Here is a 19644-nt window from a genome sequence, read left to right on the forward strand (position 1 = left end):
ATTGATAAAAAGTACTGAAACAAGTTGGAGTAGTCCATGATATTAAATTACTGTAAAACAATAAGAAGTGTTATATCCCTACTTGAGCACAGTAAGGATATAACACTTCTTATTGTTTTACAGTAATTTAATATCATGGACTACTCCAACTTGTTTCAGTACTTTTTATCAATGTGCTATGGTCCCTACTCTAGTTGAAAATTCCAAATTTTTTCGTGTACTTGTAATCAATTGCTTATTTGGGTGGGCAAGCATGTTCGGCATAAAAGTAGGAGACACAAATACAACACAAGAACAGACACTACGTGGCTACCCAGTGTTACGTGGCACGTAAAACTCAGCTGTTTAAGTGTGTCACCACAAACTGCATTCCCACTCCTCGTAAGTGTTTTGGCACAAACTGCCTTTTCGCTCCTCATGGCTTTCTTCAGCAACACATGTGAGCCAATGAACCCACCAAACCATTTTATGATTACAATTAGTCCCTGCATGGGCGTGCGCATACTCTATTAATGCTGTAGCCAACATTTTATGTTAACCCTTAAACCCGCAGAAAACTTTTCGGAAATACACAATATGGACATGCATCGCGACACTAGGTGGGGTAACTTAATTCTTACAGCCTACAAATACACATACTGTAGATTAAAAGTGTGTTTACTGGGCTACTTGGAGAAGGTTAAATGAACACTGTAACTACAGTGGCTTACTTGTTATGAAGTGGTGAACAGCAACGAGCCATGTTTCCGTGTTTCTAAATTCTTGTCTCGTGTTTAATTTCGATTGTGGGTTTACTCACATGAGTCATATATGGCCTGATGCAGAATTTCAAGAAGAGTTGAATGCAAGTTGTTGCAAAGCGATACAATCAACTACCATTGAGTTATCGACCATTTTATAAAGGTATGTAAAGGGTTTGCGTGTTTCCTTACTGAAAAGTTATTTTCACGACTAGTTTTGGCTTCACCATTTAGTGTTAGGGTAAAACCCTAAGTATCATTTTGATCCTTGCTACATCATGAGTAGAATGACATAAATTGCATAGCCATAGGAGGGACGCTTCGAAAGTTACAGCGCTTTGTGCAAAGCATGTGTATTTATTAAGTGTAAATCAAGTTTTCTGGATTATGCTGGTTTAAGGGTTAACTTCAATTTATTGCTGAGCAATAAATTACATTTGTGACCAAATTTTTGAAAATTGTTGATCTAAGCACACACCAGTGAAGTTCACTTTTCACCGTGAATGGATAGCCACACCAATATTCTACATATTTACACCACAGCCATGCCTCCGGTTTAATCAGGCTACTTTTCACGAGTGGATTTCTAGAGATGTGTGCCAGCCACTGGGTAGGGTTGGGCGATATCGAAAATTTCCTCCCATGGTTATTGTGGAGTTTATTATCACGATTATTGCAAATATTACGGTATTGAAATGAACTATAGCAAGTACACTCAAAACTGTTTACACAGTATATTTGCATGGTTGAACTTTGTTTACCAGCTACCACAACTGCAAGGAGTTTGGAAAAACCAACCTAACTTATAGAGCATGGAGTGCATATAAATTTTGAAGGAGACATAGCTAGTTTTTATGTATATAGCTATCAGATAATTTACGAAGACTTACTAATGTGCAGCCAGAAGTTTTATCCCACAATCACAGTAGTGCTCTATCAGGTACACGTGCCTCACCTCGCCTCGCGTGTATTCTAATAATTGGTGTGTCACTTCGTGTAGTAGCGAGTGTAGTAGTGCATGGGTTAGGCTTGTTTACTAGTACAAGGAGGCTGAAATACTGATTGACAAGTACAATATGGTGTTGTTAACACGTGTAAGTGTGTAGTTGCAGCTGTATTCCGCCATGATATCGTAATAACCATTTATACCGGTATGGCGGTTTTTCAAAAACAAGGCAGTATCGATTATTGCCAGCTGTAATATCGCCTTGTTACTGTCATACTGGTATATCGCTCAACCATACCACTGGGAACGCTCTTGCATCTTTTAATGCCGCTGGCCAGCTGAAACACGAGACTAGAGACATAAACAGCCTTGGACAGTTCTCCTGATATTTTCTACATACATTTCTTTAATTTTCAGTGGCACAGGTGGTCTTGAGAGCCCAATATTAATAATGGAGACACCATATGACCCACTCGGTCATTTTCTGTTCATATATCAATCACCCACCACCCCCACCATCACCCATAGTGACGTGCTTGTGTTACAGATAAAGTCATGAAAAAAGGTGCTCAAAATCATGGTTATATCAATAGCTAGTTTTCTATGAATTAAAGAAAATAAACACTATGGTTGGCTGCATTCATGGTGAAAATTTCAAACTCGTAGCTTTTGTCCATCCCAAGCTATACTGGATTGAAATGTTTAAAATCATGTTCCTCACAATCTTTGATGTTTGTAGATTGACGGTTTTCCCAAATTAGGTCACATTTCATGATGTAAGCAAATGCTGAGGATTTCTGCCACCAAATCAGCTGCAGCTCTAGTTTGGTACATTTAAAAATGTTAGTGGTTGGTGTATTAATTATCCCATACCTACAATTACACAAGTCATGGACTGCACTTTTTTGCATAAAACTAATGTAATAAATATTTCATCTCAACCAGATATCTTGGATTCCTTTTAAACTTGCAGAATAGAATGAGTGACATCTACGTATTTGCATTGAGGTAGCCTCTCGTTGTGGGTGCCAGAGCAACCCAGAAATGAATCTGCGAAAAGGGGTCTATAGCCTTTTCAATTGCATGTACTTGGCAATCCATAACTTGATTTGCGAATAGTATCAGCCTGAAAGTTGGTCACTTTACACTCCTAACATAGCACTATTCCTGGATGTAATTTAAAGACAAACAGGATGAGGTATGCCTCGTCAAACTTGGACATTTGGGAAGGCTATAATACCCCTTTTCACAGATCCCGTCACAAATATTCTCAACAAAAATGACCCAGTACAAGCTATCCAGCTAGACATCTACCCATTACTATGCACATTTGCAGAACATAACAAACTTTAAATAACATAAAATTGCTGAGAAAGGTAAACTCAGCTGAAGCTGGACTTACAATTCTATCTTTTTTACTGCAATCTATGCTATGCTGGAAAACATGATGTGATGCTTTTCTCAATCTAAAATGCTCATGGCTACTGTTTTGCAGTGGTTCAAATATGTAATAGCACAACAAAGTTAACATCTTGCAGTGGTTAAGGATTTATTATAAAAGTCAATATTTTTCATTGAGGACCCTCACTACATGGCTCCAAAAACTCTTGTTGTGGTGTGATTTAAGCTTGAGCTAGTAATATACTTTTACTTTTTGTTATATACTTCAAATCCTTAGTGAAGTATTCATTGGGATGGTACAGTTTCATTTAATAATTAATCAATGAAATAAACTGAACAGCAATGAAATGTTAAATGTAGCTAACCATGAACTGATAAGCTTATTGACAGTTTTAGCATGTGAAGCATGCCAAGCCGGTCTGGGGTAATTCCCCTCGGAAATTTCTGAAAATTATACTCTCTGAGATTAAATATGAGAGTGATTTTAATAATTTATCACAGTATAATTATAATTTATTAGACTGTTATATTAGCTGTATTAGGGCATCTCAAGTTTGAATTTTTATAATACAGCAAGCTTTCTGCCAAATATACATGCCACCTAGGAAAATTTTGTACCCTATGCCAGACTGATCTTTAACAGTTACTATGACTGAATATTTGCCTGAATGTAATAGAGTGACTGTTCTATTAAAGTATCTCAATCTTTGTAGAAGTCACACTGTCTATATAGGAACCTTATAAGATATATTACAACAACCATTGCTTTTCAGACATTTGTGAAATACACAAGTGAAGGCTACAGCCATTCTCAATGGTTCAATGTAGAATGAAAGAAGTTCACTAGGTTAGTCATTTGTATAAACAAGGATAGCCATTGTCAAAACTTTACAAAGTGTTAACATTCCTGACTAATGTACGAAAATTTAATATTACGTTTGTCCCATAGCTATTGTTAGAGCAGAGCCAAATCAAAGAGGAGTAGGGTAGAAATCCCTCTAAAACCATTCTTGCATAGGTACAATGTTATTATGTAATGCAATTATTTAACAGTATAATACAGAAAAAAGTGTTACAACAGACAGACTTCCTCTGCATGGCTAAAAATTCATACAATGTGCTTTGCTTTCAGTGTTAGGCTTTTCTCAATTATGCCAGCATAATATGGGACATACATAATAGGTGGTTGGAAAAAGCATGGAACATAATGCTAGATACATAGGTACAATTTCTACATATCTATTAAACATAATAATATTATAGGGAGTTACAATTCTACACATTTTACACAAAGCATATTGGGACACTGCAATACTGTACAACAGACACAAAATCAGATTTATAGCCTTTTTAGTGAAGGGAAGAGCGATTAAAACTCAGAACTAGTACTGCTAATAGAACATTTGATAGAGTAGTCACAGTTGAGGAATAATGGAGCACAACTAAGCATAATAGAGATTCTGATATTTTTGGAACATTGCTCAAAAGCATAACAGGCAATTTCAAAAGCATAGTAAGATAATAGGCCAAAGTGTGTTCATTACATGCGATAATCAGGTAATTTATTCATACAAACATGAGTCCATAATAAAGAAATACTGTACAATAACACAAACCTTGAAAAGTTATTCCTCCAGGGTTACCATATCCATGGCGATCATCAAATCCATACACAATCACACTGATCATAGCTGCTTTGCTACTATGTGAAATCTCAGCCACACCCTCTAATATCCCCAGTTGTAGACTATAAGCTTCAATGATATCATTGACCATAATTGGTACCCATTGGTATGTGTCTAGTGACCTATTCACTCCTCCTGATATCAGGTAGATCATGTCAGGTTGATAATACTGTGCTAATACTATGATATTAATGTAGTGCGTGAAACTTGGTAGACCTTGAAGTGTAGAAAACTGAAATTTGTTACTATACTGATTTGTGGCTGGTACTAGTGTCATCATTGGATCACCATATTCGGTGTCATTACCATCATCCCGGCGTCCATGACTTAACTGAACAACTAACACTTCTTTACTGGAGGTAATGGCGCAAACCTCTTGTAGTGATAACGTTTTTTTAACATACTCTCCTTCACTAATACTGTAAGACTCCCTTGTATTGCTACAGTAAATATCAACAACAGTGGAGTTATATGCTGCCAGTACTTTAATAGTATATGACCTTCTGGTGGCTAATGGTGCAGTATAATATACTGTACCCCATAATGTGGTGGGTGGAACTTGTTCTATTAGGTGATCACAACCTGCAACATCCACTGGTACATTACCACACTGATGACCACTCAATACAGATACTGGTTTGTCTGTAACAAGTTTAGTTCCAGTCAAATCATCAACTGATCCAATCAACACAGTTTGGAGCCTGCTAATCACAAATGAGTACTGTATACCAGCAGTGAGATTAACTGTAGAGTCACTAACACTAATGGTGACTGGTTGTGTGACTGTCAAATTCATCATTGTGTTATCCTCTGTACCAACTACTAAAATAGAATTTAAAATAAACGCACTGTGAATTGTGGCCCTAGGTACAGTTACCCCATAATGCACATATTCATTAGCACACAAATTTGTAATGGGTAAACAAAGAAATGAGTCGCTGGTATAAATTTCCACATTTTGACCAATCACAGTCACCCTATCGCTACTGATCATCAGGTGAATTCCTTTATCCTGATCATTATGTGATGATGTTATCAGAGTAGTAGGAAGATTAATAATGACCTCACTATCACTTGTGACACTACCAGTAGTATAATATCCTATTCCTGGAGCCTCAATTGAATAGAACACCGGTTGTGATTCTGATGTTGTTATTATGAGGGATGGCTGTTGTTCAGTATTATTGTAATTAGTGAAGTATCCAAAGTAATAATTTGTTTCAGTCCTAGTACCACCTAAATAGCAAATATAAATAATATATTTAATGTGTATTCAGATTAGATCAATTATTTCATCTACTGTACACCAGGAATCTCACTTCAACAGTTTACTTTTCAATCAATCTACACAGCAACATAATGAATGTGCATTGAACCAATTGGTACATCTATCTAATCAAAAACAGCCAAGCTGTAAAAAAAGGAGTGCGGCCTTTGAAAAGGCTATGGTGAAAAAAGATGTGAAATCCAAGGAGGCGGCCAAGAAATGGCTGTGATGGAAAAAATTTAATAACGACAATTCAGGTGAATTTGGTGCCACTTGACCTTTTTTCACCATAGCCTTTTCAAGGGCCACACTCCTTTTTTTACAGCTTGGCTGTTTTTGATTAGATTTCACTTCTTTTTGTATTTGTATACCCAAAGCCGGCCTATGGCCAGCATCTATCTACTGGGTGACTTGAAATGTAGCTGAACTCTCTACAGGGTGATTTGCTTGTACGTAGATGAACTCTTTACAGGATTCTCTCTACAGGGTGACTTGACTCTAGCTGAACTCTCTGCAGGGTTATCTGTTTGTAGCTGAACTCTCTACAGGGTGATTTATTTGTAGCTGAACTACCTACAAGGTAACTTCTAGCTGATCTTTCTATAGGGTGATTTGTTTGTAGTTGAATTCTCTACAGGGCGATTTGTTTGCAGCTGAACTCTCTACATGGTAGCTTCTTTGTAGCTGAACTCTCTACAATGTAACTTCTTCTAGCTGAACTCTCTACGGGTGGCTTGTTTCTAGCTGATCTATCTACTGGGTGACTTGTTTCTAGCTGAACTCTCTGCAGGGTGATTTGTTTGTAGCTGAACTCTCTACAAGGTAACTTCTTCTAGCTGATCTTTCTACAGGGTAAATTGTTTGTAGCTGAATTCTCTACAGGGCGATTTGTTTGCAGCTGAACTCTCTATATGGTAGTTTCTTTGTAGCTGAACTCTCTACAATGTAACTTCTTCTAGCTAAACTCTCTATGGGTGGCTTGTTTCTAGCTGATCTCTCTACAGGGTGACTTGTTTCTAGCTAACTTCTCTGCAGGGTGATTTGTTTGTAGCTGAACTCTCTACAAGGTAACTTCTTCTAGCAGATCTTTCTACAGGGTAATTTGTTTGTAGCTGAATTCTCTACAGGGCGATTTATTTGCAGCTGAACTCTCTACATGGTAGTTTCTTTGTAGCTGAACTCTCTACTATGTAACTTCTTCTAGCTGAACTCTCTACAGGATGACTTGTTTCTAGCTGATCTCTCTACAGGGTGACTTGTTTGTAGCTGAACTCTCTACAGAGTGATTTGTTTGTAGCTGAACTCTCTACAAGGTAACTTCTTTTAGCTGATCTTTCTACAGGGTGATTTGTTTGTAGCTGAATTCTCTACAGGTGATTTGTTTGCAGCTGAACTCTTTTACATGGTGGTTTCTTTGTAGCTGAACTCTCTACAAAGTGACTTCTTTTAGCTGATCTATCTACAGGATGACTTGTTTCTAACTGAACTCTCTACAGTGTGATCTGTTCATAGCGGAACTTTCTACTGGGTGATTTGTTTGCAGCTAAACTCTTTGCATGATTGTTTCTTTGTAACTGAACTCTCTACAAGGTGAAATCTAGCTGATCTCTCTACAGGATGACTTGTTTCTAACTGAACTCTCTACAGTGTGCTCTGTTCATAGCTGAATTCTCTACAGGGTGATTTATTTGAGCTGAACTCTCTACATGATGGCTTCTTTGTAGCTGAACTCTCTATTAGGTACCTTCTTCTAGCTGATCTGACTACAGGGTGACTTGTTTGTAGCTGAATTCCCTACAGAATAACTTGCAATGTAATATAACTGAGTACATTATAAATGCAGCTGAATGCCTTATTAGGGTGACTGTTCTATTAGAGTATCTCGATCTCGCATTTGCTGCACGTAGTTGCCTTTTGAATCATAACTCAGTAATCTGCACTCCGATTCTTCTGTACTACTGCAAGGACTTTCTATGATGATTATTCCAGCTACATACTGATTTTCAGCTCATTGCTATAAACAGTTTGCCTGGTAGAGACGAAAACTAATATTTCTATTAATAAAAATCGATCGCGTAATTTTGACACAATTTGGGTTTTCGTGTCATATCTCCATGGTCTTTATCCCGATTCCTTTCAAACCACAAAAAGGCACTCCTACGATGGTTGCTCCATCTACATATCAATTTTCAACTGATTCCTCCAAGGGGTTTATCCTGTAGGCGTGACAGACCTCCGACCTTATTAATCGGTCATAATTCCGTGAATGTTCATCGGATTCCTACCAAAGTTGGTACGGAGATCCGCCTTGATGAGCCCTTTAAGTGTGCCAAATTTCAGCCCAATCCGAGTACGCATTCGTATTTTATGGCAAATTTTACAAAGTCTGCGAAATGAATATGAAGAAGAAAAAGACAAAGAAATTAAAATGAAATTTTGTTCACTTGTATCTCGGAAATGGCTAGAGCAATTTTCTTCCAATTTGGTATGTAGACTCCCCTAACTGGGTGGCACGTTTCCAGCAAATTTGGTTCCAATCGGATAAGGGATCACAGAGCTACATAGGTGTGAAAATTGCATTTTCTTCCTGTTTATATACTCACGGTGTGATGCGCTGGCTTCTTGGGCCGCACGACACACTATTGTGTGTCTTGAAACATAATAATCTTCTACCAAAGCCATCACTACATTCTACCAAACCCACCACTACACATACAGTGCATGGCTACAATGGCAAGTTATATTTGTACCTATAGTGAAGAAAACAGTATTATATAGCTTGGAAGAAGTCCCAGCCATGAAACAAGTAGCAAGTATGAAGTGTAAATACAGTTACAATTAAGCACCAGTGAGCCAAACCGTAGTCCATGCATAATCTGCATGTGATGCTTCTTATTGTGTACAGCGGTCTTGGTTGAAATACTAAATGCACAACCACTGACTATGCAACTATGCTTGTCAGAGTTCCATGTCTTGTGACAGGTAACTAGCTCAGTATCATACCATCTGGTGTGTAATCATGAACACTGCACTAGAATGCTAATGTGATGACAATGACTAAGAGACTAAAGTCCTGACATAAGTAATAAGACAAGTTAAACAACAGCTGCTCAATAATAGGAGTGTGTATAATGTATAGTCTCGTCCACAACTAAGAGCAGTCAGGTAAATACTGCATTAAGTTCTTATCTATATTTGGGTAGCTGGCACCTTGTAATGATAATGGCACACCATGTGTACCTTCATTGTGTCATAATAGTAAGTCAAGTCATTAGGTCTAAGTCCCTGAAATTAGGTTAGGTAATCCTAAGGCTGCAGCACATGTTGCTGTCAGACCTTCAGTGCTGGTCACTGTAAAGTGCTAATAATAAATACTTTAGGTTTAAGGAAGAAAATCCATCCCTCCTGGAGGAAGACTGAGTGTGGCCCCCACTAGACATTGGGTGACCTGCAGTTCGAATTCTGGGGTTGGAGGGATTTTTTTCCTTACTTTGGCCCCTTTTCTGTTACACCTTTTCAGTCAGTAAGTCAAGTCATTATGTCTAAGTCCCTGAAATTAGGTTAGGTAATCCTAAGGCTGCAGCACATGTTGCTGTCAGACCTTCAGTGCTGGTCACTGTAAAGTGCTAAAATAATAGTTGTCGTAGCTGCTTGTGTCGTCATTGGCTACTTGTGTCATCATGGCTGCTTGTGATGTCATGGCTGCTTGCATCGTCATGGCTATGGCTGCTTGCATTGTCATGGCTGCTTGCTTCATCAGGGCAGTTTGTGTTATCCTGGCTGCTTACATCATCATGGCTGCTTGCGTCATCCTGGCTGCTTGCGTCATCATGACTGCTTGCATCGTCATGGCCACTTATGACATCATGGCTGCTTGCGTCATCTTGGCTACTTGCATCATCATGGCTACTTGCATTGTCATGGCTGTTGCATTATAATATAACGGCAGTGCTGTTCTGTTTGACTGTTATACAGCACCACACAAGGTAACCAAGCTTCAATTACATCTTATTTTGAGGGTTCATGCACCTGTTATGAGATTCGTGCAGTATAATTCCATAACATCACCCAATGATGTGAATCTTTGTAGATTGTATGCCTAGTAGGGACCCGTCGATTTCGCCAGCAAAATCTTTGGCATAATGGTTGGGTAAAAGCAAAGAGCAAAATGCTGGCATAATAAGTGCAAATTTTGTGAAGTGGACATAAAAATTGCACAAAAGGTCAAGATACTCTAATAGAACAGTCAGACACGCTAAAATATCGACAATGCATAGCTAATTGTTACAAGAACAACAAGTGACAATCGAGATACCCTAATAAAACAGTCGCACGTGTTAAGCAATATTAGCTGGCTTCTTGCTTTACATGTTAGAAGTAATTTCTGATCGAGATACTCTAATAGAACAGTCACTTTAAGGCGAAACTGTAGCTTTGCACTTGGAAATATTCAATTAACAAAGATCAGTGCTGAGCAAAATTATAATTCTTGAGCAAAATATGGAGCATAATAGATGAAAAATAAAAGAATTGCTGGAAAGAAAAATAGGTAGAAAAAAAAGCAAAATAGACTGGTCCCTAATGCCTAGCTATGGCCACCTTACTACTACTCATTGTTCATGACTACAACTACAGTGTCAGCCTTTTGGTGGTACACTAATCTATACAGTGTTGTCAAGATTCAGTTCGAATTCATCCCTAATCATTGGTCACCTTATTGTCTATATCCTAGCCTATGTACATGTTTACTTTTCTTATAGTGCCTAAGGTTCTGTCCAGGAATTCCTACTTGTGGTAGCCTAAAGTTAACATATAAACTGATATACATGTGCATCAGTACTATAATACTGGTCAGATTTAAGAAATTGGCTTTAAACCACTGCCGGCATACATCATTACGCTTTAATTCATTACAATTACTGCATGGTGTACGCTGCTGACCTGATTACACACAGTAGGCCTTTGTACATAGCATTAGCTGGCAATGAAACATAATAATATTATGTTTAGTAGTAGATACCAGCAATTGTGCAAATCAACTGCACCAATTGGCACTAAGTACATACAAACCAAATGCATGCAACCCTACCAGTAGCCATTTCTGGATGGATAGCACAGAGATCACTTGCTCAGAACCCGGTTTGCAGTTGCCCAAACATCCATTAACATAATTGCTTTACTATGTTGCTGCTGTTGATGTGACCAGTGCTGTTAACCCTTTTCTGGCAGGTGCCAAGTAATAATAGACCTAGGTAAGTGGGGTCACAAATCACAAGGCTTATTATGGGTTGCTACTCCTGCTGCTGTCATCGGTGTTGCTGATATGCTACTGCCATCACTGTTACTGCTGCCACCACTGCAATCCAGCATTCAACAATTGTACCATGAATTATAGGCATCTTCCAATAGAGTGGTCGCCTTATACTTATCTTTGAACATCTGGGTAAAGGGAATACAAATCACAGCATCAGATATTGCTGCTGATCCTGCTGCTATTATTGCTGCTGGTTTACAGCTGCTGCCGCCATCACTACCATTGCTACTGTTACTGCTACTGCATCCTGGCATTCAACAATTGTACCGTAAACCATGAGTATATTGCAATAAAGTAGTTGCAATATACTTCTCCCTTGCAATGTCATTGAGATTCTCCCTCTGCTGCTGACTGTGTAATCTATCTTTTCTTGTATTACCGTAGATTCCCTAAACTTTCGGCATCTCTAAATATTCGGCACTCACCGTGCTTTGAACGCAATGTGCTCTAAATTTTGGCAAACACAGGAAAATTTTGAATTATAAGCACGCTAATTTTTCAGCACTTGGAGTACTAGTTGACAAAGGTCTCATGAGGATTACTAGTAACATCACACAATATGCTACCTTGATGCTGGATGAAGCACAAAGGGTGAAATTGTTCAGGGAACATGCCCAACGATATCATCGTATGACATCATGGCTAGCTACCGCAAAACGATCTTCATTTCTGTTCACAGAATAAAATCTCTCCTTGCTCCATATCTCCGTGTAACATGATATACCATCAAATAATGCTTTGTTAAATCTGGTAGCAAGATTTATCATGAGATAGCTTAATAATATTATTGATAGTGGTTTCTATTTTTATTAGCTACATGTTAAAATCATTTATATTACATCTGGGTGATTGTATTCAAAAGCAATGTAGTAATGACATTCACCATCCCTCCTGGATAATGTAGGCAATCATAGTATATAGCGCTGCAACCAAGTGAATGTTTAGTGTTGCGGTATCGTTAGTTCCACCTCAAGATGTTCTTATTGGTCCTTGTGGAAAGAAATCCTGAAAGTAAACAGTAAGCGGATCAAAAATAACATAGCCATGAAGCGTGCAGACTGTATTAGTGATAGATCCCTAAAAATTTGACAATAGCACCGGGTTAGTACATTATTTTCCTAATTGTTTGGCTAGATGCGAATGGAATTAATTTATTTCTGTCGAATTTTTAGGGAATCTACAGCAGTTACTTTAGTGATGTGTTAATACGATGTACTTCAAAGAATTTACAACAAATACTGCAGATGTATCACCATCTACTGTAATACGCTATGAGTTTTAGCTAGTACACAGCGCCCACCCCAAGCAATGTAGTAATCTTACATCACCTGTTAAATCCTACCTAGGACAGGATTATTCACAACTCACTGCTGCAACTGCTGCTTTAATCACTGCTACAATAGAATTACCTTCCTATAGGGCAAAGAGCCTTGCATGTTGGGCCATCAACAAAAATCATACTCAGAACAGATGTGAACGCATCAAATAAAAATCAGGAATTAAAGCCAAAACCGTTTTAAAGAGAAACAAAGCATTTTACGTTTTTTGAAATGTCCAAGGGGATATAGTCACAAGTGGTCGCTTCCTACCAACAATAACAACACTATACCTTCTTCAGTTACAATGGGCTACTCATAGTAGAAGTGCACATTAATTAGAATTTATTGTTATTCTAATAAAATTCCGAAGACACGCCTGACACGGAAAGATAGAAAGAGAAGCAACGCGATAACTACCTAACTGGAAAAGCAAGATTTCCCCATACTCATACTCATACTCTTCTTCAAGGTCAATTGAAGGTACAGGCAAAGGTTTTGATGGTGAGAGGCGAGGTGAGAGGAATTCTGCTGTCTGTCCTCAGTGTCAACCAGTTCTTTCTCATCATGCTAACGGTTTCAAAGAGATGATACATCAAGGAACTGAGTTGAAAAAGAGAAAAAAGATTAATCCTTCGCCAAAGCGTCCTGAAAGTGAATTTACTCATTATCGTGACTTCACCAGACAAAATGAGTGGTTGAGGGCCAATGTTTTTGATAGTGTTGGAAATTATTTGTATTGCTTAAATTGCATTATATCTAGCTTTAGAATATCTAAAGATAGGCTCACACACCAGCGAGATATTAAGCGTCAGGAATTTCAGCATCCAATTGTTCAATTTACAAAGTCTGAGGTGGAAATACAACGTTTAGGTGATTATGTACTAATGCCTGCCAACACTGAGTCTTCATTTAAAAATTGGTGGAAACCTCTGGAGCCTTCAACTAGTGTGGATGTAAGATACCCGCATGCAAAACATGGAAATGCTCTAAAAGTTTCTAATTCAGCCAAGAAAACAACCATGGAAGAGTTTTTATTGTTTGTAGACACCAACAGTCAGCCTAACGGCAGATCTGCTGACTCTTCAGGTCCTACACTGTACTTTCTGCCAAAGTTTTCTACTATACAGGCACCAAAGCCAGGAGTAAATCACTATGAAGAACGTTTACAAAGGTCAGTTGTGGGTGAGTTTAACCGTACTCAACAGGAGTGTGGAAGAAGTGGATGCTCTAATGGATCATCCCACAATTGGTTGAAAACTCATAGACCAAAAGTGGTCATTGATCCACACCAAGAGGATTACTGTGACACCTGTGCCAGGTCAAAAACTGAGATCAATGCAAAGCAGACTACTATTAATCGACTTTTACAATCAAGCAATGTCAATCCTGATGAAGTCAAACAACTGGAAGGTGAAGTAGAAGCTCTTCAGGAGGATTTGGAATGAAGCACAGAAGAGCCACGAGTACTACACTGAGGTATGCACTCATTGTGCAAGGGAGTGGAAAGAGATAACCAGTCTTGATGAAGCACAGAAGAGCCACGAGTACTACACTGAGGTATGCAGTGTAGTACTCGCGAAGAAGCACAGAAGAGCCACGAGTACTACACTGAGGTATGCACTTGTTGTGCAAGGGAGTGGAAAGAGATAACCAGTCTTGATGAGAAACCTGATTTAAGTGAAGAAGTACAAATATTGGAATCACTAAAAAACAAATTTAATGTTGTGGTTAGTGCTGATTACCAAATGGGGAAGTTGGTTCCCTATTGGGGCCTTTCAGCACAGCCTGGAAGCACGTACTACTTACAGAAACTTAATCATGACATTTTTGGTATAGTAAATCATGCAACCAATGTTTCATCTGTATACTTGTTTGATGAACGAGTTAGTCCAAAAAATATGGACCACACCATCTCTTACCTTTCAAATTGGATTTCAAAGCTTCCTGACTGGATCTGTCGTGTTCACTTATTCCTGGATAATGCATCCAGTACCAATAAAAACTGTTACTTAATGGCATCAGCATGTGAGATGATTCAGCAAGGAAAGCTGTGTTTTCTTAGAGAGTCCTTTTTAATTGCTAGTCACACAAAGTTTTCACCGGATCTTCTGTTTTCTAAGACTGCACAGAGATACAACAGGAATGATGTTTTCAACACAATTGAATTGAGTAGAATTATTTCCCAGTACGCTGATGTCATCATTGATGATGGGGATATTGTTTATGATTGGAGAAATCCAATGAATAAATACTCCAAATTGCCAGGGATTTGCAGTCTGCATGATTTTGTTTTCACAAAAAACACTGTCACCAACAAAGTTGTTCAAAGGTCCAAAAAGTTTGTTATGTAGGCCCATTTCAGGATGCTACAACTCATGTGTTGAGTGGTCGAGATGCTACAGAATCTGTTATTCCTGATTCAGAAATTAAAAGCTACAAAAGTTTAGAAGAGTTAAGATCTTTGAGTGAGTCCAAACGTAAACACCTAGAGCAAATGTGCAAAGATTTCATCCCAAATGATCGTTGGCTGCCTTTTCTAACTGAACAAGCATCTAGTCATGTATAACAATATTATGATTGATTGTTGTAAGATAGTAGTTCTTAAAAACTTTGTAAAAAGGACACCATGTACACAGTAAACTTATAACCTACACATACATACACTGGACAGCTAAATATTTACTCCTGTATAAAAGGCATGTTATAACTTATAATGCTGTAATTTTTACAGTGGATTGAAAAGTCATCAATAGTGCAGAAATAAGAAAAAAAAATTTTTTTCTTAAATACACTGGCCTGAATTCCTGATTTTACTTGATGCGTTCACAGATACTAATTATCATGTGTATGATTACACGTTATTCATCATTACACTAATATAAATGGTTGGCTAATATAATATAGGACTTATAGTGTGCCAATTGGTATGCATATGTCTGCACTGACATTAAACCTTTGATATGCATCACAGTGACAAAGGGCAGCAATAAACACTAAAAATTTGGGAGAAAATGAGTACCATGTCTTGCTTGTTAATGCATTAATAAATTAAGTTCGGTACCGCAAGACGCTGTGGTCTATGTTACCATAGCCTATATGGCTTAACTAAGAATACAATATTGCACGAGCATCACAGCTGTTGGCATGCGGGCTCTGCCATAAATTTCATTGCATGGCTGCTGCTTCTCTGCTTAGCTTAGTACGTATGTACATTTCCATCGCTGCTACCGTTGCTATAATTGCTTAGCATGACTGCATTACCCATTCTGCATATGCTGTTGTACACTTGTGGTTCCAATTGCTGCTGCTACTGCTACTACTACTACCATAGCTTGCATGACTGCTTTACCTACTCCACACTGCTATTGTACACATATGGGTTCTTACCGCTGCTGCTGCTATCCTTGCTCTGCATGGCTGCTTTACCTACCCCGCATAGCTATTGTACACGTGTGCGCTCCCACTGCTGCTGCTGATGCTGCTGCATGCTAAACAACAAAAATTAATTTTACTGTATAATCCATAACACGTGTCGTCAACTGCAATGCCAAATAAATTAAGCAATGCTGCCCAATGATTCCTCAGTTGCACTTTGTCACTCCAAAGTTAGCATAGCAGGCTAGCAAACACCAGACAGCACTACCTGAGTATGAGTAAGCACGCTGGTAATTAAGCCACGCAGATACACAAATAAATGTATGGTATGTATGATTATGCAGATATAAATGTACATGTGTGTGTGATTGAGAACAAAGATCCCCTTCCCTCCTTTAGAGTCAGGTGCAAGGAGCCCGGCATGCATGCATTAAGAGCTCGCGGGTGGTTAAGTGGCATATGAGCAGGCAGGCTGGGCTCGCACATAGCTCCCTTATGGGGGTGAGTAGGGGACCTTGTTAAACTATGTTTGTCAAAGTTTCATGTCTTGTGACAGGTAGCTAGCTCTGTAACATACATACCATCTGGTCTGTAATCATGAATACTGTATTAGTAGTTCGATTTCAAGATGTTGGCTATGGGACGATGATGAGTTATTCGATTGTTGAAACACCACAGCACCAAAACAATGCACCACACCACATCATCACTACTCCTACATAACCACTGCACCACATGCAGTATTTCATATCACAGTTACACAGCATTATAGCCATGCAATATCTGTGTTGTGTAGTGTACAAGCCACAAGAATTCAGCATTTGCTATTTTTAAAAAAAGAATTCAGCATTAGAAACTTTTACAATGACTAGGAGCATTGGAATAATTATGTACTGTCATGAAACTGCAACACCGCAATTGTTACAACAGGTGACAGTGAGTTCTTAGCCAAGTATATCGACAATTTCTGCCCTCAATAATCATTATTAGATAAGAAGAAAATTTAATGTGGGTAAAAATAAACCTGATAGGTTGACTTTGGGGCCTTATAAAGTACAAAAGGAAGTGAAATCCATGCAAAGCAACCAATCTGTGAAAACTGTGCGGCCTTTAGAATAGTTGTGAAATCAAAAGTGGCAGCCATGAAATGGCTACAATGATTTTAATGCTAATATTTCTTGTCCACCACCCATGAGTTCACAACTTTTTTCATCCAGGCTTTTGAAGACTACACTCTTTTTCTCAGCTTGGCTGTTTTTGTGTGGATAATTGCATACTACATCAAAAAAGGAATTCAAATATTGCAGCTAGGCACTACTGAACCAGCGTTGAAACCGGGTCGGGTCATCCGGGTCATCCGGGTCACATTTTCTCCGGGTCATCCGGGTCTGACCCGGTTTACAAATTATCCGGATCTGACCCGGATTTGGATGACGTGAGACATGAAATTGTTTGTTTGACAACGTGGAGACTCATAAACGCTATCGCGTAGCTCTTTCGTGAGCCACGCCCACTTATCGCGCTACCAACATACGCTCAGCCTGAGGGGTAGCTATTTTTAGTAGGTGATGACCTTTTTTTTTTTTTGGTCTTCAACCTACAGCTAGGCTGAAGTTGCAATATTTACTCAACACGAATCGAACGCTCAAAACGTAGTTTCGTTTGCTCACTCGAAACTAGCCGAAACATAGCTCTTATCGCACGCCTCGGCTTTAATTAATCCGGGTCAAATCCGGGTCTGACCCGGATTGCTATCTGGGTCAGTGGGTCATCCGGGTCAGCAGTAGTGATCCGGTTTCAACGCTGTACTGAACGCATAACACAACTACTGTATCAATTATTGAAATACAAAGTAGCCATTCTGCTTCATTTTTTAAGTTATGTTTCACCCATTATAGAGTGTTGAAAACAAACAACAGTAACTCTGCAGTGAAACTGGTTCCAATCAGATGATGGATCATGGAGCTACAAAGGTGTGAAAACCGCATTTTCTTCCTGTCAAGATACTCACGGTGTGGCATGCTGGCTTCTTGGGCTGCACAACACACTACCATGTGTCTTGATCATAGTTATAACGATATTATGTCCACAATGTTTTTTTTCCTCACTGCACATATCAGTCTTCCTGCTTTTACTACTGTACTCTGTATTTATATAGTTCCAGAAGTTCTCAGCATGGAAAGCTGAAACCTCACCAGAGAAGTTTTTAAATAAAAGTTCGCTATAATGTTGAGTTTTTAAATATCTGGTGACACATGGACTTCATGATGACTACCCAGAGTTGGTTAATAGAGTTATGGCCAAACGGTGCCATCAAACACATGGTACAGTATTTGTGTGGTCCAGGAAACCAGTGTGTTATACCAGGATGTTATTGACAGGACGAACAATAATACAATTTCCATGCATGCATATGCATGCTGTAGCTTTTTACAAATCAAAATGAACTTTGCTATGGAAATCCCCTCCATCATCAATAGTCCACATATCAACTTTGAGCAATATTGCTCCAGGAATGACCAAGATACAAGCATTCAAAAATGTGACCAAATCTGCGAAAAGCGGTTTTATAGCATTTCCAAATTTCCACATTTGACAAGCCATGCCTCATCATATGTTTAATCTATTGTCTTAAAATTAAATCCAGTAATAGTGCTATGTTAGGAGTGTAAAGTGACCAAATTTCCAGCTGGTACAATACTCACAAGTCAAGTCATGGATTGTCAAGTACATGCAATTGGAAAGGCTATAAGACCCCTTTCACAGATCCGGTCACAGATTGGCTGAATCTCTCTTTTCTTTATTTTGCAGCTACCATAAAACGCAAATGTTTTTCCTGACCATATGGAAATTTGGCACATATAAGATGGGAATAATTATAGATAATAAACAGTTCCGGAATTATTAACAATCATTCATGAAAAATATCACCAATATGTTGTCATGCCCACAGGGTAAACTGCTTATGGAAAGAAGCTGAAAATCCGTACATGGGTAGGTTATCTATCATGCCTACATTTTTTATGGTTTAGAAGTAATTGAGATGAAGTACTTGAAGATATGTGATTGGATTTGACAAAACCAGGCTTCCACACACATCCAATTCTTTGACTTTGATCAACTGTAACATGATGTACCAGCATGCTATTAACCTGAAATTTTCACATAATGCTTCCATCACAATACAAAACAAAGGCAAAAATTTGAAGCTGATGGCATATTTCTTCTACAATGAGTTATGATCTCTCAAAGTCATAAAACTGGATGTGTGTAGAAGCCTGGTTTTGTCACATTCGGTCACATATAGTGTAAAAATCAACAGTGTGTGTAACAATTGTGGGATAGAGTTTTGCAAATAAAAACAAGTACTGCCATGGCTACCAGGCAAACTGCTGAAAGGAATTAGCCAAAAGCCAGTATATACAGTAGGTAGATTAATCATCATCTTTCATTCATTAGAATGATCCATCAGTTATGATGCAAAAGGCAACAACATGTAGCAAATGTGAAATTGAGATACTCTAATAGTGCAGTCACCTTTTCATAACAATCAGTCACCATTTAGAGTTCAGCAGATAACAAGTCACTGTGTAGTGA

At 38.5% G+C, this 19644-nt stretch overlaps 1 protein-coding gene across 4 annotated transcripts in view; it reads right to left on the bottom strand.

The window, feature by feature from the left end:
* LOC136254686 (uncharacterized) overlaps positions 1–19644 on the bottom strand; it is a 123657-nt gene that overhangs the window by 67016 nt on the left and 36997 nt on the right. For all 4 annotated transcript variants that reach the window (XM_066047401.1, XM_066047402.1, XM_066047403.1 and 1 more), the window contains one exon: positions 4704–6008. In XM_066047401.1, the coding sequence (XP_065903473.1) occupies positions 4704–6008 (1305 nt within the window). The remainder of the gene's footprint in view (positions 1–4703; positions 6009–19644) is intronic.

The sequence above is a fragment of the Dysidea avara genome, chromosome 4 (assembly GCF_963678975.1).
Source record: "Dysidea avara chromosome 4, odDysAvar1.4, whole genome shotgun sequence".
In the NCBI taxonomy this organism is placed as follows: Eukaryota; Metazoa; Porifera; class Demospongiae; order Dictyoceratida; family Dysideidae; genus Dysidea; species Dysidea avara.